The 27,570-nt window shown below is 37.5% G+C and overlaps 1 protein-coding gene across 1 annotated transcript in view; it reads left to right on the top strand.

The window, feature by feature from the left end:
• The first annotated feature begins 7,164 nt into the window (after window positions 1–7,164).
• Window positions 7,165–27,570, top strand: part of LOC127972482 (endothelin-converting enzyme 2) — a 66,498-nt gene continuing 46,092 nt past the window's right edge. Inside the window, exons 1-2 of the mRNA XM_052575986.1 lie at window positions 7,165–7,328; window positions 7,428–7,503. Of these exons, the coding sequence (XP_052431946.1) occupies window positions 7,471–7,503 (33 nt within the window). The 5' untranslated portion in view covers window positions 7,165–7,328; window positions 7,428–7,470. The remainder of the gene's footprint in view (window positions 7,329–7,427; window positions 7,504–27,570) is intronic.

Here is a 27,570-nt window from a genome sequence, read left to right as displayed (position 1 = left end):
GTAAAAGCCCTTTCATTCCCTCAGGCTGAAAGAAATTTAAATTCACACTCAAACAAAACTTTCAGTCGTGCTGCCATTCTGCCAATTTAACATTTAATCATTGCAGTTTTGCATCATATTCTGCGTTTTATTTATTTTTATTTTTTTTACAGTTTATTCATTTAGTAGAATACTGAATCAGTTTTTGTGCAGGAGAAATGAGTAAATGCATGTTCGCATTTAGTCTAGAACTATAGTACAAACCGATCTCATGAAAGTGTGTATCAATAGCACAAGTTTATGTTTCGATTTGGCGTACTGTTTATATGCAAATGCTGTATATGTACTTTGGCTTGCATATGATACACAATGGATAGGATTAGAGTTGTGGGGTAGATGAGTATCATATGTATGCAAGAACTGTGTATCATATTTTGCACTGCAACAAATTTTGTTTCACGCTAAAACTGTGTATTATAAGGACACCAAACATGTGCCTATCATATGCATGCAAAAGTCAATTTCTGCGTATCAGTACCTTGATTTTGTTTTTATTTGCCATACTATTTATACACATTTTCAAGAGACCGCCAGTAAATGGGAATACTTTTTTGAAAAAGTAACTTAGATTTAAAAGTAACGTGTTACTTTACTAGTTACTTGATAGGAGTCACCTGATTACATAAATTGCGTTACTTGTAATGCATTTCCCATAACCCTGGTTAGGATATGATATGATGAAAACCAATAAATCATAACCATTGCTTAAACTATAATCAATACAAGTAGTGGAGGTGTAAAATGCATGAGAAATTGTACTTGATAACAATACTTGTTATTTTGAAGGTTTTGCACTGAATAATTTTGCTTTCACTTAATTGCATTTCCCAAAAAAGAACCAGTAATTTTTACTCTTTACTATTTTATTTTGAATTGAAAAGTAGTTGTTACATGTTTCCAGTGGGGTTTTGAGGTTTGATGGTCAGGTTGTTCTTATCCAAGCAGGGTTTTTTGCATTATTTAGCCAAGCAATAGAGTGCCATGATTCATTTCTGTAAGAGTACTAAAAATCCATATATATATATATATATATATATATATATATATATATATATATATATATATATATATATTATAGGTTGCATAAATATTTCAAGACAGAACTTTTGTCTGCTCTGAGGTTAAAATATAGTATATGGTTTGGTGTTTAACACTGAAATCAACTGGCTAAGGTCACCTTCACTTCAGTTGATAATAAAATACGTGTTTTGGTCAGCAATATTGCTATAAATATTAGTATTTTGATGGTTATAATGAACTGTTATAATTCTATAAAACAATTTGCATTTTAAAATAACATAATAAAATGTTAAATGCCTTGTAAATGCATCATATTTATTAACAATATATCAAGGAGTTATCTCTCTTTTTTTGTACTTGTACTTTTTTGATACTTTAAAAGTATTGATTTTAAAGTTGTACTTTTTACTTGGCCTCAAGAGTGCTTTTGGCTAAATACTTGGTCTATAAATTGAATGAGATTTTCACTCAGTATCCACACTGCCAGGATTGCTATTGTGAGGAGCGATGAACGCGGAGACTAAGGAGATTCAGGGTAACAGTCTTTAATAAACCTCAGAGCGGAGACACAGACAGGCAGGAGACACACTTAACACCACTAGGGGCACTATTTTAACGATCTAAACACAAAGTGTAAAGCGCACGACACAGGTGCACTCAGGGCATGTCAAAATCCACTTTTGCTATTTTAACGACAAAAAAACTGCTGACCTGCCTGGGCACATGGTCTAAACGGGTTGTCCCTATTCTCTTAATAAGTAATGGGTGTTTTTTGTTTTTTTTTCTTGATAACCAGACTCAGTGGGGATGTGCAGAGAGGCTGCTGGTGTATGCATGCTCTGTCCTGGCCTTACACACAGCTCTATTGTGGTTGAACAGCGTGTTATTACTGTTTCATTATACGCTACAATCTGAAACAAGATTGCGTCCTGCATGACTGCACTTTCATTCTGGTAGGAGAATCAGGGACACATGCGGGACAGAAAGGGAATACCAACTTGCAGCGGGTGTTCAGGCGGTAGCAGTTTAATACGCTGCTGAAAAGACCAGCATACATTGTGTTTAGGATCCAATTCTGTTTTTAACAAGGTATGGTCATACAGTATGTGCTGCTGCTTGGTGAAATCCAGTCATTTCAACAGGAATCTGTTTGTTTCTGCCACCTGCAATCCTGAGTTTACAGCTGTTAGGATTATGCTATGTTTCATTATGGTTTGTTCATGTTCCTGTGTTTCCTTTCAGTTCAGTTTTCTTTCTACAGTTTACTAAGTTCTGCCTGTTTGTTACCATGCTCATTGGTTAAAAGTATCTCTGTGGCATCGTGCATCGTATTAATGCTTATTAATCTAATTGACAACATCGGTAACACTTTAGAATAAAGTGTTTAAGAACTTTAGAAAGTTCTATTAGTTAATGTTAGTTAACTACTTTCGTTAACATGAACTAAGCAAGAACAATCCTTCTACAGCATTTATAAGTCTTAGTTCATGTTAATTTCAACATTTACTAATGCATTATTTACATCAAAAGTTGTGCTTGTTAACATTAGTTAATGCACTGTGAATTACCATGAACTAATAATGAATAACTGTATTTTCATTAACTAACATTAATGAAGATGAATAAATACAGTAATAAATGTATTAATTATTGTTTGTTCATGTTAATTAATACATTAACTAACATTAACTAATGGAACCTTATTCTAAAGTGTTACCACAACATCTAACAATTTAAATCTTGCAACTTTTCTTTTTTCTTTTTTTTTATTCCTTGCATTATTGTGACTTTTTAACAAACTCAAACTAAATAAAAAATCAGAATTGGGAGAGGTTAACTCGCAACTGTTCATTTCTAATTCACAATCGCACAATATTCTGTTATAAAGCAGCAATGACCTTTTTTTATTCTATAGCTTTGCACGACGGTGATAAAGTTCCTCATGCAGGTTTTGGTTCATTTTAAGTTGGTTACATGAATTTGTCAGGCTGGAATGACTGGATTTTGTTTGTGAAAATTAATCTAACATAAAATGTGTGTAAAAAGACAATTCTCAGTTTCTCAGAACTGCGAGTTATTAATTCAGAATTTGTTCTTGCAATTCCAATTCCATCTCACAACTGTGACTTTTCTTCTCACAATTGTATAGAACTTAAAATTCTGAAAAAAAAGAATAAATAAAAAATCACAAGTGTGAGATATAAACTTGCAATTCTAAGAAGATATGCCAGAGCTATAAACTTACATTTGCAAGCACTTTCTTTTTAATGTATAGCATTTTTTTGTCATTTGTGGCAGAAACAAGCTTCAGTAGTTTTGTGTGAGGGCCGTAAAGTTCCCCAAGCAGATTTACATTTTATGCACATTCGCCACAGTGGAATGATTGCATTTCAGTCAAGAAAATTACACCTTTCCTTTCTCAACCAGGTTAACCAGTTGAGCATCAGTTTTTGTTAGTGATCATCAGTCTTCTGAGGAAATCAATAAATCAGAAGAATCAATCAGAATCAGAAATGAATCAGTCATATCGTTCACATATCACTCAGGCAGTTATATGACAGAGTTACATTTTCTGTTCGAACTATTCCTCTAACGTGTTTTGCACCCTAGAATATTCCTTAAAAATGTGACAAGGCCACATGCTGAGTTTGTTCATTTCACCCAATAGCAAGAGCTGACCTTCTGGCAGAAAGGAGGGAGGAGGTGAACAGAATTCTGTCGGGGGCAGACACAAAAAAAGCATTGAGCAGGAGACCGAAAGAGACAGACATAAGCAGCAGAGATTGTGAAGGGCCACAGAAATGAAGACTAAACTAGAACAAACTTGGAAGAGGAACAAGAAATGTGTCTAACTGTCTTAACTCTCGCTTCACAGCGCCTCGAGCTTTCTCCAGAGAAACTCTTCTGCAGTGTGTCATTAGGAAACTGAAATGAATAGACAATCGCACTAAACAGAAATGAGAGCGAGAGAGAGAGAGAGAGTGGAAGTGCATGCGCTTGCATCAGATCCTTGGGTTTCTGGCAGGCCTCGGTGCTGTTCAAGGTGAGAGATAAGGATGGCAGCAGACGGATCTGCCCGGCGACCTTGATTTCCCATCTGAACCAAGCCAGAAGTTGAGTGCTGCGCAGTTATATTATACATGGGGTGTTTTAGGAAAACCTCCAAAGAGTTACAGCCTTCAGCTATCCATCAGCATTTAATAAAGACTTCACTGTTGCTGCAAGTCTTTGCTAGATGTTTCTTTTCTTCCTTCTGAAAGAGTTCTGCTCTCTGTATCATCTGATCTTACGTCTGTATTGTTGCCGAATGTTTCGGTAGTTAATGTTGAATAATAATAATCATAATAAAAAAGTGACTTACATTTTTCATTTAGCAGATGATGAATATATTGTGACTTAATATTGAATAAACAATTTCAAAGAATGAAAAAACTAAATGAAATAAACTCCCTCTCATGTCATTTAACTTGCTATTTTCTTTCATTTCTTTTCTTGGAAAACAACAAGAAATGTGTTGAGGTCACATATCACCAAAGTAAGTGCTTATTGCATCGTGCATATTGTTTCACATGCTATATTGACTAAAGTAGTCAACAGTAAACTTTATATTATGTATGCTAGGATGGATCCGTCTTAAAAGACATTTGGTGCATACACTTGTCTCTGTATCTTTGTCTTGTGTATAAGACAATCAGTCTGATCTAGTTTCTGATGTTGGGCCAGCACTTTACTGCAGTTCTCATTTCATTTAAACCATGCAGCGGTTGGGTGACCTCCAAGATGCAGAGATATTAGCGTTCATTCCTAGACGAGAGAGAGAGAAAGAGGGAGAGGGAGAGGGAGAGAGAGAGGGAGAGGGAGAGAGAGAGAGAGAGGGAGGGAGAGAGAGAGAGAGAGAGAGAGAGAGAGAGAGAGAGAGAGAGAGAGGGAGAGGGAGAGAGAGAGGGAGAGAGAGAGAGAGAGAGAGAGAGAGAGGGAGAGAGAGAGAGAGAGAGAGGGAGAGGGAGAGAGAGAGGGAGAGAGAGAGAGAGAGAGAGGGAGGGAGAGAGAGAGAGAGAGAGGCTTAAGTCATGTAAAACATATGTTTTCAATCAGCTATGTATGTTTGTCTGTGGGAACCCATTGATGGGGTTCTCATGACCCCAGGGCCAGTGTTAACCCTGCGTAGCCTGACATCATGAATACAAGTCAGAAACGCAACAGTTTATCGATCTGACAAAATATTATTAGATGTTTTTTATTTGTTCTATGTTTTTGTCAAGCATCATATTTGATATTCAGGCTTCTCTGTCTCATACAGTATGATATAAGAAAATATAATGATCATTTTTGCGGACAAACAAAAACATACATTTTATTCAGAGACCCACACTAAACAAAAATATGCAATTTGGTGCAGATGCTGATATTTTCATGGCCAAAGAGTAAGAGGGTGGCATTACATTTGACAAATAATGTAAATGATTTAGACAACAGAAGGCATGTAGTAGATTGTGTACAACATGCTTTTCAGCAATGTATAACATTTAGACACCTTAAAAATTAGAGTATGAACAGAGCTGGGTAGATTACTTACACATTATAGTCTGTTGCTGATTAATTATTACTTGATGAAAATTGTAGTCGGTAATGTAAATTGATGTAAATGGTAGATTACTCGTTTTAGTTAATGTATTCAGATTACTTCTGGATTACTTTTGACCTAACTTGTTGATTTAAATGAGATTATTGATTATTGATAACATCAGAAAACATGCAAATGTTGTAGCAGTGACATGGACAAAGTCTTCCAGGTTTTAAATATATTATACTGTATGAAAAAACAATCATAAAAAGAAACTGTAATCTGATTAGAAGTAATTAATTTATGTTTGAATCTTGTAGATGTAATCAGTTACCCAGCAATCAAATATGATACAGCAGGCTTTATAGGGTTAAGATTCTTCTGTTCCAACAGTGTTGAACTTATTGATTATATCTGTATTAATTGCTAAATAAATCAGTCAAAACAAATCAAAGAGTATTTCACACCATGTGCATATGAATATTCAGATTTCCAGCAAAACAGTCCAGCTTTGTGACCCTGGAGCACAAAAGCAGTCTTGAGTCTCTGGGGTATAATATGTAGCTATAGCCAACAATAAACTGTACGGGTCAGAATTATCAATTTTCCTTTTATGCCAAAAATCATTAGAATATTAAGTAAAGAACATGTTCCATGAACAATTTCCTACTGCAAATATTTCAAACAAGAAAAGCAAAGTTGGCACACCACAGCTCCAAATGTTGAAGATATTTACGTTCTCTTCGCAGGTGATGTTTCGAGTCTAAGCTCTTCATCAGACAATCATATTTTCTCATTTGGCAGCAACTTTGCTTTTCTTGTTTGAAACAGTTTTATGGGGGAGCACCCACACTGAGCTTCTGGCCTGTTGAATGTAAATATTTGAAAACATAATTTTTGATTAGTAATATGTATTGCTTTTTTTTCCACTTCAAAGGCAATTTTCTCAGTATTTGGATTATTTTTTTTTTATTTTTTGCGCCCTCAGATTCCAGATTTCCAAATAGTTGTATCTCGGCCAGATATTGTCCTATCCTAACAAACCATACACCAATGGAAAGCTTAGGTTTCAGATGATGTATGAATCTCAAGTTCAAAAAGTTTACCCCTTATGACTAGTTTTGTGGTCCAGACAGAGTCACACATTTTTTAAAAAAAATTTGAAATATACTTTTTATGTTGTATTAAAATATTTATGAATATTTATGTTGTATTTCATAGACTACATATTTGAAAAATAGTGGAGACACACTATCAAATAATAATAATTCTTAGTTAATTACATTTAAATTAGAACCTAAATGGTTTTCCAGTTACTTAGTATAGGCTGCTTCTTTAGAAAGCTCTAGTGATGCTCCACAAACCAACACGTCTCATCTCTACAGAACTACATACTGGGGAAATTACGATTTTTAGAGAGGGTATTATCGCTCATCATCTCACTTGATGCCTGACAGAGTCATCAACCCAATCCATCCAGAGCGCGCCTTCAATCACGGGCACGGAGCGAAGCGAAGGGGCGGGGGAATGAGTGAGAGAGAGAGAGAGAGAGAGAGAGAGAGAGAGAGAGAGAGCGCACAGGCTGATCTCTATCTATGTCCCTCAGACGTCTCTCTATGTTGTAATACACAGAGCAGAGGACGTGCTGGTCTCTGGCGGTGGCACAGCTCCCATCATGCGCGCCGTCTTCTGAAAACCTTCAGCGGTAGGCTATAACGCATCGCGTCTGTCAGTCTGTTTCAGTGTTTGCAGATGTGAAGGGATGAAGGCTGGTTCTAACACTCGTTGATCATGTTTGTTTCAGGCGCAGGATGGATTAGTCGCGTGCGGAGCGCCGATGCTGCACGATGAGTGTAGCGCTGCAAGATTTACGAAATAACGTGAGTCGCACTGATGCTTTTCATTACACCAGAAACATCTGCACGCCGTCTCACGGGCAGAACACGGGCTGAACGGAGCGAAGCTGCTTTCAATTGAGCCTTGGCACGGAATAAGGCGAATGCTGCACATTTGGAGAGATATCGCATCAGTGGTGATCGCGCGTCTGTTTTTAATGTTTACTCTTGGATTGCGCAAGCACTGATGTAACGAAACTCGCGACAAATCATTTTATACTCGCTTACAACGCAGCTGTATTTATTTTAACAACTGCCTTAATTATATTCGGGTTTCCCACAGTCGTTTCCGCGTCATTAATCACAAAGAACACTTTTAAGGGAAATAAACAGTCAAAATGCTCTCGAAAGAAGATGCGTGTTAGTGCTGCTCTCTGTCGCATACAAACGCTGTTTCTAAGTGACACTTCCACCGACCGAGCGGTTTCCAGAACATCACAGAGTCCTGTTTCCGACACTTTCTGTAGCGCTGTTTCGCGTCTGGTTTTATTCGCTGATCTTTGTCCGAGGCTTCGCTCGTGTGTTTACAGGGAGTGGCTACGGACTGGCGTACGTTACCATGGCAACTAGAGCGCTGGGGGGTCGCGCGAGGATACAGATGTAATCTAACAGGTACAGGTGCTTGTCATATAATTAGAATATCATCAAAAAGTTGATTTATTTCACTAATTCCATTAAAAAAGTTAAACTTAATTTCGATGCTTATAACTGACCACTAAGAAAAATCCCAAATTTAGTATCTCTGAAAATTAGAATATTACTTAAGACCAATACAAAGAAAGGATTTTTAGAAATCGTGGCCAACTGAAAAGTTTGAAAATGAAAAGTATGAGCATGTGCAGCACTCAATACTTAGTTGTGGCTCATTTTGCCTGAATGACTGCAGCAATGCGGCGTGGCATGGAGTGGATCAGTCTGTGTTACTGCTCGGGTGTTATGAGAGACCAGGTTGATCTGATAGTGGCCTTCAGGTCTTCTGCATTGTTGGGTCTGGGATATCGCATCTTCCTCTTCACAAAACACAAAGTTCAGGCGAGTTTGCTGGCCAATTAAGAACAGGAATACCATGCTCCTTAAACCAGGTACTGGTAGCTTTGGCACTGTGTGAAGGTGCCAAGTCTTGTTGGAAAATGAAATCTGCATCTCCATAAAGTTGGTCAGCAGCATGAAGCATGAAGTGCTCTAAAACTTACTGGTATATGGCTGCATTGACCTTGGACCTCAGAAAACAAAGATAAACCAACACCAGCAGATGACATGGCACCCCAAACCATCACTGACTGTGGAAACTTTACACTGGACCTCAAGCAAAACGTGGATTGTGTGCCTCTCCTCTCTTCCTCCAGACTCTGGGACCCTGATATCCAAAGGAAATGCTAAATTTACTTTCATCAGAAAACATAACTTTGCACCACTCAGCAGCAGTCCAGTCCTTTTTGAAGCGAGACACTTCTGACGCTGTCTGTAGTTCAAGAGTGTCTTGACACAAGGAATGCGAAGCTGAAACCCATGTCTTTCATACGTCTGTGTGTAGTGGTTCTTGAAGCACTGACTCCAGCTGCGTCCACTCTTTGTGAATCTCCCCCACATTTTTGAATGGGTTTTGTTTCACAATCCTCTCCAGGGTGCGGTTATCCCCATTGCTTGTACATTTATCTACCACATCTTTTCCTTCCCTTCTCTTCTCTATTAATGTGCTTGGACACAGAGCTCTGTGATCTGCTAGCCTTTTTTACAATGACCTTTTGTGTCTTGCCCTCCTTGTGCAAGGTGTCAATGGTCGTCTTTTGGATATCTGTCAAGTCAGCAGTCTTCCCCATGCATTGTGTAGCCTACAGAACTAGACTGAGAGACCATTTAAAGGCCTTTGCAGGTGTTTTGAGTTAATTAGCTGATTAGAGTGTGGCACCAGGTGTCTTCAATATTGAACCTTTTCACAATATCCTAATTTTCTGAGATACTGAATTTGGGATTTTCCTTAGTTGTCAGTTATAATCATCAAAATTAAAAGAAATAAACATTTGAAATATATCAGTCTGTGTGTAATGAATGAATATACTATACATATAATATAAGTTTCACTTTTTGAATGGAATTAGTGAAATAAATCAACTTTTTGATGATATTCTAATTATATGACCAGCACCTGTATATGCCATTTTCCTGCAAAATCTTACTTTTACTTATGGTTTCTTTTTAAAATATCAATATAATTTCATGAGTCTTTGTTTATTCTAGGTTTGAGATGACCCTGAACATTAGAGGTTATTATAAAATTATGAGTCGTGTCAATGAAAAATAAACAAACAATGCAGTGTAAAATTCAAAATACACATAAACCATTTGCATTTACATTTAGTCATTTAGCAGACGCTTTTATCCAAAGCAACTTACAAATGAGGACAATATAAGCAATCAAAATCAAGAAAAAGAGTAATAACATGTGCAGTGACAAGTTTTGATTAGTTTAATGCAGTATGCAAGGGTTTATTGTATAATAAATAAAAAGAAAACAAGTAGACAGAATAGAAAAAAAATAGGGAATGCTAGTGTTAGAGGATATTTTTTATAAATAAAATTAAAACAAGCCAAAAAAGAATAGAAAAAGAATAGAGAATGCTATAGTGTTAGAGGGCCTTTTTTATATAATAAACAAAAATAAAACGAGTACAATAGTTATAAAAGAGGTAGAACAGAGAGTGCAAGTGTTAGAGGGTCAAGAGTTTTATAATATTTTTAATAAATAAAAACAAATGGATGAAACAGAATTAGAATAGAGAGTGCTAGAGATCGAGGGTCAAATGAAGATGGAACAGTTGTCTTTAAATGAGGAAAGGCTCAGCGGCTCGGATTGAGTTGGGCAGGTCATTCCACCAGGAGGGAACAGTTCATGAAAAAGTAAATAGCTTCTAAAATGTGGAAAATTGCTTGAAATTATTACAATACATTGTGGCCTATTTTTACAGATTGTTCTAGAGTGTATTTGCCAGGCAAGAGCTGTGCGTCTAACAGCACTCCTCTCCTCAGCAGCCCACACAGTCTCAGATATCACTCATGTCCGTATCAAACAGTGTGCGACTCGCTGAAGCTCAATACGTAGGATAAGGGTTTTTTGAGAATCCATCACCCATCTCTAGCAATCATCACTAATAACTAAGACTCAGTGTAGCCAGAGCGGATGTGAAAACACGCACGGTTTCTGTCATCTGGGAGGAGTGCTCAGAGGTCATGATGGAGCGGCTCTAATTAGCCTGTCCAAGATGCTGTAAATCAATTACTGCTAGCAGAGAGACAGCCATTTACGCAAGTTTGTTATCTGGATCAGCAAGAGAATTTATTTGCAGACTGAAACATATCGTACACTGTGTTTCAGGTCGGTGTACTAATGTCATATGTTCATCATAAAAAATGATGAATGATCACCACAGTTCCTGTGAAGAGAAGAGACTGCTTCAGTCTTCCCCATCAACAACACACTGAATGTAGAGCATGTACCCTTGTTCTTTTAGTGAATGTTTCAACAGTTTCAGTAAAGTATACACATTTAGCAAATCATCTGAAACCAATGCAGTTTTGTAGAATGTTGTTCCAACATAGAAAAATCTTTTACATTTTGCCAAATTGGTGGCAAATTTCATATGACTTCATAATCTGCTTATGTCCCACTAAGGGTTAGGTTTAGTGGTGGGCCTTTTTTTTCTAGAAATTGAAGAAATGAAATCATACAAATTAATATGAAATCACTGCCCTTTCGTTAAAATGTAAAAATAGCTATGTTTTCTCATGAAATAGGGTGGGATAGTTCACCCAAAAATAAGAAATGCTGTCATCATATCCTCACAGTCATGTAGTTTCAAACTCATTTGACTTTATTTCTTATGTGGAACCCAAAATCAATAATTGTAAAAGTTTCCACTGTTTGTTTTTTATGCCTATACAGTGAAAGTAAGCTGGGTCCAATACAACATTGTATTGAAACTCTTTGACTTCCATGGTATGGACAATAAAACACTAAAACATTTTTCAAAATATCTTCTTTCATGTTCCACAGAAAAAAGAAACGCATACAGGTTTGGAACGGTATGAGGGTGAGCAAATTATGACAATAGGGCTGTGTGAGACATTGACAAAAAATAAAAAATAAATATATATATATATATATATATATATATATATATATATATATATATATATATATATATATATAATAAATATGAGACTTAAACCGCCAGTAGGTGGCGGCAAGTCCATGTCTTATTGAGTGTTTCATTGAATCATTGATTCAAATGATTTGCTGAAAATGTCTGATTCATGTGGAAATGAAGCAAGTGGCTATGAAATGATCCCTACACAGTTTTCATTGCTTCCTACTCCCTGAGCAGGGGCTATCTGTGAGGACTGGAATTTAGAACAGATGAGCTAAAAGATTTGAACAGATTCGGGATTCATGCACAAATGTCCAGCTCTGGCTTTGTTTAGAACTCTTTCCATTGGTGGAACAGAAAAAGAAAAGAAAAGAAAAAACTCAATATTTGACCTAAAATATAACTCACTCGATAATAACTTGTTTTTTTTTTTAGGGGTTGTACATTCGTATCTCATTTGCACTAATGTTCAGGAAAATGGCACTCTCTTGCTTGTATCATAGTACTTAACTATATCATATCTAATATGACTTATTTAGATCCCATCAGGGATATTTTTTGTCCTCATACTTTGAATTATAGGTGCATCTAATCTGCTTAATCAGTGAATGCTCTGGAACTCTCAAGATGTGTTTTTATTACATACTCAATAAGGTCTGCTCGCAGACTGTATAAACAACAATTATGATATTATCATAGATGATCAATATCTCACACCCCTATATGACAGGCTTTCTGGATAAATCACTTTAACTCTTTCCCCACCATTGACAGAATTTTCCAGCTTTCTGTGTTTTCACTGGTGTACAGAAGGAGGTGCTATTACAGAAACGTTTTTCCCTTGCATTTTTAATTTGCAATTTGCATTTACACATATCCACAAAAATGGCCAAACACGCTGTACAACATGTGCCACGCCAGTAGTTGGCGCTGTCACCAACTGTTTTTATTAAACAGTACCTGTTGCCATGTGTCTATGATGCATCTCCGCTGTTGGTTGTAGTATTGAAGTAAATCCACACTTTGTTGAAGAAGCGATAGACACTTAAGCAGCAACAGTACCATGTACTCCGCCATTGTTGTGTATGTTTGTTTGCACTTGCCTTTAAAATTGACATGTACTGCGCATGTCTACATACTTGACACTAGTAATGGGCGATATAAACGATATGCGATATAAACGATACAAAATTGGCCTACGATAGAGATTTTAATTCTATTGCACTATCGCGATAATGCATGTTGATGACGCAACCTACCCGCGAAATTTAGAGCCACGAGCTGCAGCCGGCTGCAACGAATCATCATATTCATCGTCATCTTTAATAAACATGGCTGAAAACGTCAGCGAAACAGAGGAGCTCGTGAAAAAGACCGGTGCAACATCTATTATTTGGACTTGGTTTGGATTTAAGCCGTCCGACGAGCAGCAGAAAAATATACTCTGTAGAGTGTGTGGGGCAAAAGTTCCAGCTAAGAGCGGTAACACGACTAATCTGTTCTACCATCTCAAAACTAAACATGTCGTTGAATACCAGCATTGCCAGGCAATGCAGCCAACCGCAAAGTCCAGTACAAAGAACGCAGGACAGAAAAAACAGGAACTGATCCAAACCTCAATCCAACAGTCATTTTCAAAAGGTACTCCATATATTAGAAAGAGCCCGCGATGGATTGAAATTACCAGGGCCATAACTGTTTACTTGTGTAAGGACATGGTCCCTTTTCAAACGGTAGAGAGACGCGGCTTTAAAGCCATGATCAGAGCTATTGATCCACGATATGAGGTGCCAAGCCGCAAATACTTCACAGAAACCGAGATGCCAAAATTGTATGCCGAGCTCCGCGAAAATGTTGAAAAAGAGCTTTGTGACTTGAAATACTTTCCTTTCCTTTGGTCAGCCTTGGTCAGCCTTTCCTCAGTCTGACCATTCACTATATAACGGATGATTGGAATCTTGGCAGCCGGTGTTTGCAGACGTCGTACTTCCCCGCTGAACATACGGCCGAGGAGATAGCACAAGGGCTCAAGGAAGCGCTTGAGTCATGGGGTTTTAAAGAAGAAAGCCAAGTTTGCATTACTACTGATAACGGAACGAACGTGGTCAAGGCAGCCCAAATTATATATAATTATATATATATATATATATATATATATATTTTTTTATTTTTTTTAAATGTATATATTTATTATGCACAATTTTTTTTACCTACCGATGGCGAGGTGCAGCCTGTGTCCAAAGCATTGCAGCCTGGTCCAATCATTCAGAGACGCTGCCTTGACCACGTTCGTTCCGTTATCAGTAGTAATGCAAACTTGGCTTTCTTCTTTAAAACCCCATGACTCAAGCGCTTCCTTGAGTCCTTGTGCTATCTCCTCGGCCGTATGTTCAGCGGGGAAGTACGACGTCTGCAAACACCGGCTGCCAAGATTCCAATCATCCGTTATATAGTGAATGGTCAGACTGAGGAAAGGCTCCATGGTACGGCTCGACCATAGGTCCGTTGTAGTAGCAAAGTATTTCGACTTCTCTCAGAACTATGAGTGAGGTGAGTGTTTTGTTTTGTTATTTTAAATCTGATAAACCAGAGTTGCTTAAAAGTTAATTAGAATAAAATAAAATAATAAATATCTATAGTATTACGCTCAATATGAATATGTTCTTTGTTGAGGCCAAAAAAATGGTTAATAACTGAAATCCTTTGAGCTATGTAGGTTGCATTGAAGAGTAACGTTACATTGCTTTAAGACACCTCAAAATTTTCTTCAGTAAAGATGAGAAATATAAAAGAGTTATGTTTTTCATCTTTACTGAAGAGAAATTAGAGCTGGCTTGACAGCTAAGCCATCCCTTTATATATTTTGCAATGCATTTTACAGCGCTTTTTTTACTCAATTAAAAATATAAATCTTTAAGATTCCCGTTTTATTATGAAAATGCTTTACATTCATTTTGTGTGTCCTTATTCTGTGTAACCTGTTCTGAAATGGTTCCATTATAATTTATATATCGCAATATATATCGTTATCGCAAGAGGCTGCAATGTATATCGCAATATGGATTTTAGGCCATATCGCCCATCCCTACTTGACACATACTGTACTACACACGTGCATAACACTTTATAACACTTTCAAAATTATGCATTTTTAGTCCCCAGAACGCCGATGTCATGTAAACAAACAGGTAAAATGCATAAAAAGTTTCCCATTTTTGCTTGAAAACTATGTCATGTAAATGCCCCCCTGAAAGAGTGTTGAACATCTGGATCAAAACACGGCGAAGAAGCACCAGAAACAAGCAATCGCATATGTATTTATATGTAAAATAACACAATCATCAAACAAATTAATCAAAAGTGCGTAGCGTACCGAATGAAATGATGACCCATGAAGTGGTTTAGGACTGTGCAAGCTTTGGATGTGTTGATGGAAGCAATCTGTTTTGATCATTGTTCTGAATCTAATCTTTTTGTTAACTTTTGTTCAAAATGTTGCTTTTTTCCCCATGAAACTTACAGACATTCAGGTGTTGATAAAAAAGATTGCAAAAAAAGAAGCTAACTAGAATATAATTATTTTCTTCTTCTGTTGTTTTCTTTACGTTTCATGCTCAGATATTCCTAAAACAAAATAATTTGGGTGTCATTAAACTTTTGTAAATATGATCAAAAATGCTGGGGGTGGCTGGCAACTAAAAAAAAAAAATTGGATTGGAAAAGGTTAAGGTTCTTTTGCCAGACCAGAATGTATAATAACCGTTTTGATGGTGCAGTAAAGTTTGAATTAATTGGGAGTATGGCAAACTGGATTTCCAAAAGCAATGACCCTCCTCTCTGACATTCATATTGGGTGCTACTACAGTACATTGGAGTCCATTGCATCAAACCTTTTGCTACATCTGCTTCTCTGGTTCAGCATGAACTCTAGTGCATAAAGCCACTGACAGATTATCTTATCTTCTACTGTCCTTCCTCTTTGTTTCTGCACTTTCTGCATCATGCAGATTGTACCAGAATCCATTTTGTGCAGGTTTTCACACATTTATATGATGCTATTGTTTAGTAGCATTGTTGCAGGGTCTTGCAGTAAACTTTGGGCCAGGCTTTGCTGATGTTTGACTTGGCCAGAGACACACTGGCTTGTGTCTACAGTTACTGGATTATGTGGTCCTGAAGATAAAGATGTTATGTAACTATCATCATCCTGTTTGCATAATGATCCTTCATGCGTACTATCTCCATCAATGTTTACTGAAAATTAACCCATAATTTTCTGAAAAGTGTTGTCTTTAGCCCATGTTTAGGCTTAGCAGTGCATACTGTGGTATGGTGGTAGTAATAACATGACATTTGAGTAGCAGCTGCCCTTTCCTGCTCTAATCTAGGAGCAGCTTCTCAAATCCTGATCCAAACCGTAACCATCGTTAAAGAGAGAGCAAAACTGGCTCCAGATCAGAAAGACAGGGAGACTCCAGGGTGTGGTTTGCTGTGGGAAAGGCTCGTTGTTAAGCTCTCTGGCGGTGGAGTGCTCTCTAGTCATCCCCTGTGTGACCCCTGAAGCAGTGCTCAGGGCTCAGGAGTGCTGGTACATCCTGCCGTTGGGTGTGTGAGAGCAGGGAGATGGCCACACTTTCCTGTCTACGCCAAGACTTCATCTGTACCGGTCTGTGTGTGAGTGTGTGTGTTCAGGGTCCAATTTAAGGTCAGTGATCTAGCAATCCAGCTTCTCAGTCGCCAGCTGATGACTCTTACAGAAGGTCTTTTGAATAATGTTTAATTGGACCAGAGTTTTTTGGGGCTTTTGTTTTTTTCTAGACATCTAGGCTTGTGGTTGATCAGTATGCATTTTAAATAGCAGATACCTGAATAGCCAATGCACATTATGATAAAAACAGTATAATTTAATGCCACAGAAGAAGACACAGACACAAATTTGGAATTTATCTACTATATATCTCTGCAAAACTCCCAAAATGTACTTTTATATCCAATTCACTGCAGTTTCCAGCTGGAGTGAATGCTAATGTAAATAAAACACCAATGACTTTCATTCCTTTTCACACAAATTATGATTACAGAAGCAGATTATCGATTAATAAAGACATATTTGTGTGCAGTTCCTTGTGCAATACTATTGTATGAAAAACTTTTATCAGGATTTTTTAAATTAACCTTTCCGTTTTTGCATCACTACCAGCTGCATGTGTGGATTTTCTGACATGGTAAACTTGCTTGGTAGCGCACCCGGTACAGGACTGCACTTGTGATGCGGAGCACTTGGCTACGAGTCCTGTGAAACTTGCTACTCAGTAAATGACCTCATGGACTTGCAGAAGCAAGCTAAAATGGCATGGTTGCTTCAGAAAATGTATTTTTGTTTAACACTATTGGCTAGATTTAGAGTAGGTTTAGTGTAGGTGTTGTGTTGTTTTCAAACTGTGATAAAGAATTAACCCTAGGTCCTCTCACTAAACATTTGTCTGGATATTTCACATTTCATTTCATGTGCTATCATTCTGCAGAAATGTCGCCAGAGGTCCGTTTTTATAGTCTGGGTTTCATTTTACACAATGTATTTGTGAAATTTACAGAAGGGAGGGGGAAACACCACTCAACAGGCAAGCACATTTAATGCTGGATGCTAATGAAATTGTGAAATAAATATAATATTTTACTTCCATAATATTACATATTTAGATATGCACCAACTGTAACATGGAGTCAGAGATGTTCGGATCCATGTGCAGTACTTTATTATCAAGAATGGTCAAACAAGCAGAGATCAGAAAACAGCGTCAGGTATGGGGGGGCATATCCAAAATCAGAAACAGTAACAAGCAGAGGTCAGGGCAGGCAGCTGAGAAACACAGTCAGTATAAACAATCCAAGATCAGACACAGAAGGAACTAACACAGGGAAAATGCTTGGAAATGCCAGACAGAACTAAACAAGACTTCGCATTCATTGAGAGTCCAAACACAGTGTATACAGGGGAGTGGTAATTAGCCCAAAGCACGGGATTCTGGGAAATGGAGTTGGAAATGGGAATGGACACAAAATGCTAGAGTCCTGGGTGGAGTGCCCTCTACTGGAGTTCATTGGCATTCCAGCTGACGATCGTGACAACTCCAGAAGCCCACCGGGGCGGAGCAGAGGACCACCACAGCCGAGCAGAGGGGACATAAGCCCACCAGGGCAGAGCAGGGGACCACCACAGCCGAACAGATGAGACAGAAGCCCACCGGGGCGGAGCAATGAGTTCATAGACGGTGACCTTAGCCGTGACAGGGCAGGACGAGAGTTCATAGACGGCCTCCATGGCCATGACATGACAGGCGGTGAGTTCATGGATGGCCTCCGTGGCTGTGACAGGACAAGCAGTGAGTTCCTGAGCGGAATCTGTGGCCATAACAAGACAGGCAATGAGTTCAGAGATGGCCTCCATATCCATGACAGGACAGCACAAGAGTTCATGGATGGATACTACTGACATCTCCCAAGGTTCTGCAGCAGTTGCCGCCACTTCTGGAGGATCCACAGCAGTAACAGTATCCTTGACAGTAACACAACAGGCTGAGAGAACATTGTTGGGTGCAACAGACAGGATGAGACGAGGCTTTGGAAGTTCAGCTGAGACGTGATGAGATTCTGGAAGTTCAATAGTGACTTGACTTGATTTGTGAAGATCAATGGGGACTTGACTTGACTCTGGAAGATACAACGGGGACTTGACCTGACTCTGAAAGGTCAGCGGTGACTTCACCTGACTCTGAAAGGTCAGCGGTGACTTGACCTAACTCTGAAAGGTCAGCCATGACTTGACCTGACTCTGAAAGGTCAGCGGTGACTTCACCTGACTCTGAAAGGTCAGCGGTGACTTGACCTGACTCTGAAAGGTCAGCTGTGACTTGACCTGACTCTGAAAGGTCAGCGGTGACTTCACCTGACTCTGAAAGGTCAGCGGTGACTTGACCTGACTCTGAAAGGTCAGCTGTGACTTGATCTGACTTTGTGGCTGCCATTTTGTGCTGGGGTGCCGGATTGGTGACCATCTTGTGCTGTGGCACTGGGCTGGCGGCCATCTTGTGTCCTGCGGCGCTGGGCTAGCAGCCATCTCGTGCAGCGGTGGTGGTGGTTTAAGCTCCGCTGCCGACTGCGTTTGACACTGTTGCCCCCCCCCCCCCCCCCCCCCCAAAAAAAAAGTTATTTGGGGTTTCAACGGTGTCCTCTGTCTCACCCACAGTGTACGGAGAGCCACACAATATCAGAGCATACTCCATGATGTCTCTCAATCTGACTTTAACTTCCCCTCCAGGTAACCATGATTTAACTGATTCACTGAGTCCAAATCGGAATAAATCTAGAGGATCTTGATATACCAACTCACAGAACTTCTGAATATAGTCCTCAATAGATCAATCTCCTTGCCGTAGACTTAACAGCTGGACGACTGGATCTGTGATCTGTGGTTAGGTTGGATTGGTGAAAGGCTGACAAAGAAACCGGAACTGATTCCTTGGTGAAGAGGGGATATCGGGCTTGCTGGATCCTGGTATGGTGAAGTCTTCTGTAACATGGAGTCAGAGACATTCGGATCCATGTGCAGTAGTTTATTAAAGAGAATGGTCAGACAGGCAGTAATCAGAGCACAGCGTCAAGTATGTCAGGGATATCCAGAATCAGTTACAGTAACAAGGAGAGGTCAGGGCAGGCAGAAGAGAATCACAGTGAGTATAAACAATCCAAATCAGACACGGAAGGAACAAACACAGGGAAACCGCAAAATGCCAAACAGAACTAAACAAGACTTCACAATCATTGAGAGTCCAAACACAGTATATATAGGGGAGTGGTAATGGGCAACACCTGGTGGTGATCCCCCTAAGCACGGGATTCTGGGAAATGGAGTTGGAAATGAGAATGGACACAAAATGCCAGAGTCCTGGGTGGAGTGCCCTCTACTGGAGTTCATGTGCACTCCAGCTGACGATTTTGACACCAACATTGATGAAAAACCGATAACAATTTAAATGTTATAATTCAAAAAGGCCAAATGCTATAAAGCTATACTTATTATTTAATTACAAGAGAATTGAAAACTAATGTATCTTAACTACACTTGTTTTAAAAATCTGTTGTTATTTACTACTGTGCGCTTTAATCATATTAAGCATTAACCAGCATTTACTTGAAATAGATCTTTAGAGATAGTTCATGAAAAATTCTAGCAAAAAAAATTGAACCTTTATTTTTGAGAATCTGGGGGATGTCAGTCAAAACTGGAAGCAGATCCATTTCCTGAAATATTATTAAAACTTATGAAAAACCGACAGATAAATTGCATAATAAGACCAGAAGCGTGCATTAACCTTCATGTTCTTTTAAGATTGGCTTTCCTGTTGTTTTGCTTCCCAGAGGCTCTAGTGATGGATGTATGAATATGATGAGAGTAATTTTGCAATTAACCTCCTATTTTCCCTTTGGATTCTTTTAATTTGTTCCTCTGACCTAATCTAAACCTGCTAGAGAGACATTCCTGAAGCTTTAATCTAGTGTTGTTTCACAAAGTAGACAAACTTTTCATAAATACAACTGTTATTTAATAAAAATAGTGATGTTGTGTTTGCTTTTGTAGAGAAATAAATCACAGGAAACTGTCAGGAGTGTCTCTTCAGTTCATATATATCAGTCAGTCAGAGAGCCTTCATTACATTTATTTATGGTTATCTGTCATCTCGGAGCCTCCAAACATAAGTAATGTAATATTTTTCATAGAGGATGTTTCAAGTGTTATCAAGTTGAAAGTTTGTTTACAAACAGTTCTCATAAGATTATAAAAACTCATTAAATATTAACAGCGATTCTTCTGTGTTAATTATGTTTTTCAGCTATTGAAATGAATTTAAACAGATGAGAAGGTTAAGGGAGTAAATGGGTCGATATGGATTTCTAGGGACCGGTCTTTCCTGTCTGCCATGTCATCCTTTCATCTTTTCAAACCAGCTATATTCATCTGCCTCCGTCCTTCAGCATTGCACCCTGCTGTCTTTATCCTCCGTGTACAATTTCATACCTTCCTTTGACTTTCTTTATTTCTCTGTGTTCCCATTATTCCTCCATGTTCCCATCATGTGCTTGTTTAACATTCTGCCAGCTCTGCACTGCAGTACCTGAGATCTGGCATGAAAATGACAGAAGAGAGAGAGAGAGAGCATTGCAATCTCTCCTTTTTGTTAGCAGCTTGTCGTCTGTGAAGAACTCAATTCCTCTTTGTCTTAATCACATCCTCCCGCAGCAAAGTTACAGTTAAGATCACTTACAGATTGCTTATTAGGTCTGAACAATATTGTCAAGATTTGTTCTCTTCATTTTAAGCTAATTATTTTACTCACATACTGTAGTTTTTTATATTGCAGTTAATGTAAATTCAGGCTATTAATTACATAAAATTCTTTTAGAGCCTTAATCTAAACAAGATAAATTCACTTGAGAAGAAAACTTGCATAGGATATTAAAAAAAATAAATCTGAAAATATATCTTTAGTTTATTTAGTGTAACTTCAGTAGCACTTTGAGCAGCATTTAATGTATGAAAGGTGCTTTATGAATAAAAATATTTTATTATGTACAGTTTTACACATTCTTATTATTCTTTGAATGGAAGTCACTTCTTTCACATTGTTTCTTCTCAGGTAAATTTATCATTTTTTTAATTTAAAAAAATGATAGTGTTAATTTATTTGTACTGGGCAACTGTACAAAATACTGATTAAGAAGATGCTTTCTGCAGTGTAAGGTTTCCATTCACACACCTGTGTGAAAGCTTATACAGCAGAAGGGAAGCTATTTGAAGTGTGCAGGAAGTAAGCAGTTAATAGATGACGATATGCTGTGAAGAACAGCTCTACAGTGGAGTGTGACGTTCAGACGGCTCCTTTCCATGATTCCTGTGGTGCATTTCCACTGTAGCTCGTATATGTGCACAGAGACCTAAATTTTCCTTTCAAATGTGCGTTATTCAACAGTTTGTGTTTTTTAAAGAAAGAATAATGGTCTGGTGCTCAAGTGAAAGTGTATATGAGACTGAATCTGAAGGTGATCTGGGGTTTTTAATCCTATTTTATGCAAACCCATCAAAACTCTTTTACTCTCCTTTGGACTCTTTTTCTCTTCCTTCCTTCCTTCTGTTTTTCCTCCGTTCCTCCCTTCTTCCTCTCGTGGTCTGTGTGGGGAGTGAGGTAACCTTGATGCCCAGATGGATGACGTCATTCGGGCTCCCTGAGGAATAAACTCTCTCTCTTTCTCAAAAACACACACACAGTGTTTTTCTATTTAATCAATGACACACTCAAACCGAGGGTGGCATAACAAATGGAAAAGAAAATGTATATTCTCTGAGCAGATGCCTTTTTGTACAATTTTACTCTGAATGGCCACATTGACACTGCTGTTGAACATAGCTCAAATGCTTTTTTTTTCAGTGTAAACATTCAGTCTGAAACTATAAACTAAAGATTTTGTATTAACTCCAGAATGTTTTGTTTAATTAGATATTTTAGTAAAACATGCAGGACATCCACACATTAATACAATAATCTAATCTTGAGGTCATGGATGCATGAATTAGTTTTTTCGCAATTTGACACTGTAATTTAGTGATATTTCTAATACGGACAATCATTGTTTTACAAATGCTAGAAATGAATAGTACAAATAGTACACCCAGGTTCTTAACTGAAAACCAAGACCTTAACCCTAACCATTCATAAAGAGACACATTGTATTCAATGTTATTACATTTGAAGGTTTTTGGTCCAGTAATTTTTTTTTTCCTGAATTAAACAATAGTTAGTCATCTAGCTTTTAATATTATCTATGCAGTCCAATAGTTTTGAGAATTGGAAGGTTTCTACTTACCTAAAGGAAATAGAGAGCTGATTGAATAAAAAAAAAAAAAAAAGCGGTCCTACTATTGAGCCTTGCAGCACACCATATCGAAAATGTGATTAATATGACACCTTTTCATTGCTTGTTACAAAATGATAATGGTCAGATAAAGAATTTGTAATCCATTAACGTTATCATAATTTCCAATCTTATTTAAGACAATGCTGTGGTCAGTACTATAAGCATTAAGCACAAGTAATTCTAAGAAAGTGATGCAACCATGATCATGATAAGAGCCCTCTGATGACTGCAGTTTCAGTGCAGTGATTCTTCTCTCCAAATGTCTTAGTATTTGATTTTTCACAATTTCACTAGCAGCACAACGAGCTGCATGATTATGATAACATGTTGTACAAGTGTTCACATGATCAGTGTCACAAATGCGCTTAAAATATTGCATATTAAATTATGCATCTGGCAGATGAAAACAGCTTAGATTGCATTAAAAGTGTGTGTTTTATCAGTTCATGGTTTCTCTAGAAATCAATCCAGTGACCTTGATCTTTCTAGACCAGTGATCTATTGTTTTAGCTATGGGAATTAGCAACTGTCACCAGCCTGCCTTAATTCTCTACACCTCCGTTCAACCACCTGCCTCCATTCTACTATAAAACACCCACTTTTTATGATCTAATCAGTTCCCTGCAAATAAAATCAAGTCCTGCCCTCCATTATTCAACATTGACAGTTAGGTTACACTCACATTATGGAAGTAAAGTGGGTTGGAGATGGAATTTTGCTTTAACTTTATTGCCAAAAACATAATTTCACAAAAAGCAGCTATCAGCAGGTCTTCATATGTACTGCTTATTGGTTTTCAGGGAAAGGAGGGCTCATGTGAAGTGCACTCAAGTGTCTAACTACATCAGGCCATGATGAGCCGCCGGCACAGAACAGAATGGCCTTTTGTACCACAACAGTACGGCTCTCTGTCCCTGTACCCTTTAACCGGCCACAATGGAAGCCCCCTCTAACGGTGCAGAAGGTTAACACACTCTAAACCGGCAGCCTGAATGAAGTCCCTATGAATGAGTGGCCAGAGGACTGTGGGAATAGGGGCTGGTGGGGCAATCTTGAATGGGAGTTTCTGTGGAGTGAGGAAAGGAAGGGATGCGGTTATGTCCCGGTGGATACTCTAAATAGCTTGACGTAAATGTACCTTATAAACTGTGAGACGGTCCACCCCGTGTTATTTCTGCTTGTATTTTTTTCTTAAACCCATATGACTATTTTGTGAAATACAAATTAAGATGTTAAAACTAATGATTCAGAAAAAAATAGTTTCAATTTAGATTTGGAATACAAAGCATGAGTCATTTAAACTCATTTTCGAGTGTGTGCATTATGGTGATATTTTTACCTTTCGGAGCTTAATAGCCACTAGTCACCATCCATTTGAAGGGAAAGCATGAACATTTTGATAAATATCTTATTTTGTGTTGTTCTTCAGAAAGGCTTTGAAATGGCAATGTTAATGTTAGGGAGAGTTTTGCAGTTTTTTTTCTATGCAGTTGGACATGGGAAATGACCATTTTTGCAAACAAGATTCAAATTTATGTTGCCCACATGATCACCATGTGTAAATAAATTACAGAAATAACTTCTTGCCTAACTATCTCTATTTTGGGCAAACATCCTTGTTACTTGAGCAATTCTGTATAAAAGCGATAACATGGAAGTATCGGTCCAGCGAGAAGCTATGCATTCTCTCGCAAAACATTTGTGTTCACTCACAAAAGTATTGCATTCCCCAGAAAAATTTACACTCACAAACCAGTGGCGTTCTCTCGCAAAACTATTGCGTTCCCAGAACAATTGTTTTTTTTTGTTTTTTTTGCAGAACATCTGCATCTGCTTGCAGAACATATGTGTTTAATCACAAGACCATCTCATATTATTTCCATCACAAACACAAAAGTTTCTCAGGTGAACTCAGATGTTTTGCGAGGGAATGCTAAATCAGTAAAATATATATCTTTCCTCCCATCTTTTTATTTTTTACCATCTCCATATCTTTTTAAGGGCTCTGTGTACTTAACATTAAAAGATAAATTAATATTGCTTCAAGATTTGAACCTGCATTTCCCATATGAGCACCATGGATCAATGTGCACCAACCACTTTTTAAAGTTCACTTTTTCTCTAGGTGTTACTTTAATTTATTAGGAACTGTCCTCTGCTTTGTCGTGATGTTGCATGAATCAAGTAACCGCCCTAGGCGTTTTTTCTTTGGCGAAACTGTTAACTTTTCCTGCTATCATCATCCCTTCAGAAAACTCCCCCGTTTATTCTTTTTCGTGTCTCAAACTCCCTCCTGCTCTCGCAGACCCTCTGATTTTTAAACTCCCCTGCTTGTGTTGTTTTCTGTACATTCATCTGCTCTCATTCATCCCTCCTGCCTGTCTGAAAGCATTCTGCTCACTGTTTATGGTCCCTCTGTGACGGAGGCCACACCACAGAGAGAAGAAAAAAAGGACATGAGACGGCAAAATACATGTCGTTCTTGTCTTTGTGGCGTGTGAGGAACATACAGTACTTGTTCTCGGTTCTGTGTGGATGAGGGATTGATTTATTGTCTTGTTTTCCTGCTGTCCGGGTGCAAAAGCCGTTGCTGACTTAACAGAGACGGTGAAAATATATGCACAAGTATGTGTTTACTACAGGCTGTTTCAGTACGTTCATGGTGATGTGTCTTCCATGATTGCTCAGACAGTTTAGCCTTAGTACAGTGTATTTCTTACACTTTGTGTGAATAGCATTTATCACTATTGATGTCATTTGAAGCTGTTTACATTTGGTGTAAACATTACTCATGCAGTGTGTAAATCCTATTATTTCTAGCCCCCCAAAATATCTAGTTTAAAAGAAAAAAAAAAATAGATTAAAACAGGTGGCAAGTTCTTAGAAATGTAGAAATGGTGTAGAAACAGCTTTCACTGAAATATCACAAATAATTAGAATAAACATCAAGCAACATTTAATTATATTAGAAATTTTTAATTAGAAAGACTGAAGTAGTATTTTTTGGAGAACATACACTAATGATGTTTTATATACAACTTAGAAAAAATCCTTTATTCAAGGATACTGATGTTTTGGTGTAATGACACTACAATGTCAAGTGGTGCAACCATCAAATAAAAACTTCTCAATTTTCTCGACTTCAAAAAGTACTCAAACATATATTTTTAAATAATATATGTATTTTTATATATCATGACATTTTGGAGTCATGAAAATATCAAGAGAATTTCTTAGGGTTACTCCATTTGACCGGAACAAACAGCTAAAAATGTCTGAATATGTTTATATCTTAACACTTATAGATCTGGACTCATGAGGGTCTAAAGAGCATCTCTGTTTTATCATTTTCTCCAAATGGGTTCCTGCATGTTGGTTAAACCACATTGAGTTTGATTTAGTAGATTCTTTTTTATTATTATTATTATTTATATTTTTAAAAAAGGAATTCCTTCACTGCTTTTTATTATTAGGGAAATGTTATAAAGATTGCAAACCACTTATGCGATCATTTTAAATGATTTTCAGCATTGTATTAAGACTTTTTTCCCCCTTTGAACCACATGTAAAAAAATGTAAAATGACTGAATGAAAACGTGTTTATCATAGAAGATGTGTTCTTTGTATGAAGTGCATTTTTAAACGTACTTTAAAACAATTCCATAGGTCCAGACATATCATCCAAGATACGTAAATGGCTGACATGTCTGGACCGATTACGTTTTTTCTCAACTTCAGGAGTCTCAGTTTGCTCTCGATTTAATTTCCTTTTTTAAGATATTAAAATAAGTTCATATTTGTAGTTTGTCTTTCCTAAGTGTTGGCTTGAGAAACTTTCTTTTCAGACTAACAAGTCCCTCTAATTGTAGTTAGTCAATGCTTATGTTTGAGAGTCATTGTTCCAAGACCTAGAACAGATTTTGATGGGTCCTGCTAAGCAGAAACAGTCAGCGTTTGGATGCAGTAAAGTGTCTGAGAGATAATTAGTGGTCTGCATAACAGGTGTGTGTGTGTGTGTGTGTTTGTGTGTGCATGTGCGAGTTATAGAGTCTCGGAGAGAGGTCATCAATTGAAGAAAAGAGGAAAAGGAGATTGCTGAACCTGACTTCCGTTTTGTGTCACCACTGAGAGCTCGGGCCAACATTTTCTCTCTCACTCTCACAGCCTTGTTGGCTCGCTCACCCATTCACTCTTTTTGTAGCATTACAGTCACTTTAATAAAAAGGAAAGAACAAATCTAAATTTGGTGTAAGCTTAAAGCGTGTAATGTTCTTGTTAAAAACTCTTTCAGTGTAATGTGTGGTGACTGAGAGCTGAACAAGACTGTGACAATGTGCTGCTTCCAAAACATTTCTCTGTTTGGGGCGGTAGCCAATCTGTTGATTGACCCAAGGGACCCTTTTTAAAGAATTTAAATGTAATTTCATAAAGAGTCATAAAGAACTGTTTTATTTTAACGAATAACTGAATCACCACATCTTAAAATGTCAAAAGATGAAGCAGAAAGTACAGCTAACATATCAGTAAAAAAAAAATACTTTGCACTTAACTTAGTTTTCTTTAAAAAAAAAAAAAATAAAAAATAAAAAAACACACCAAAATATAACATTTGGGCTTTGTTACAGAAACAGTGAGAATATAGAATTCAGGCATACATATTACAATAATGGCAACTGATGTGCTTACTGATTTTTACTAAACTGTGTTATATGTGTGGTTTCTCTAAATATGAGATGAATGGATTTAAATATATGGAGGAAAATGTTTTTTTTAAATCCTTTTAAAATCTTCATTTTCATTATCATTTTATCTATCTATCTATCTATCTATCTATCTATCTATCTATCTATCTATCTATCTATCTATCTATCTATCTATATATATGTATGTATTTGAGCGAATTTTGTTGACAATTTTTGCATTTTTTTAAATGTAT

Source organism: Carassius gibelio, chromosome B15 (genome assembly GCF_023724105.1).
Source record: "Carassius gibelio isolate Cgi1373 ecotype wild population from Czech Republic chromosome B15, carGib1.2-hapl.c, whole genome shotgun sequence".
In the NCBI taxonomy this organism is placed as follows: Eukaryota; Metazoa; Chordata; class Actinopteri; order Cypriniformes; family Cyprinidae; genus Carassius; species Carassius gibelio.
Note: the sequence above shows the minus strand (reverse complement) of the source record. Positions and strands in the feature narration are given on the sequence as shown.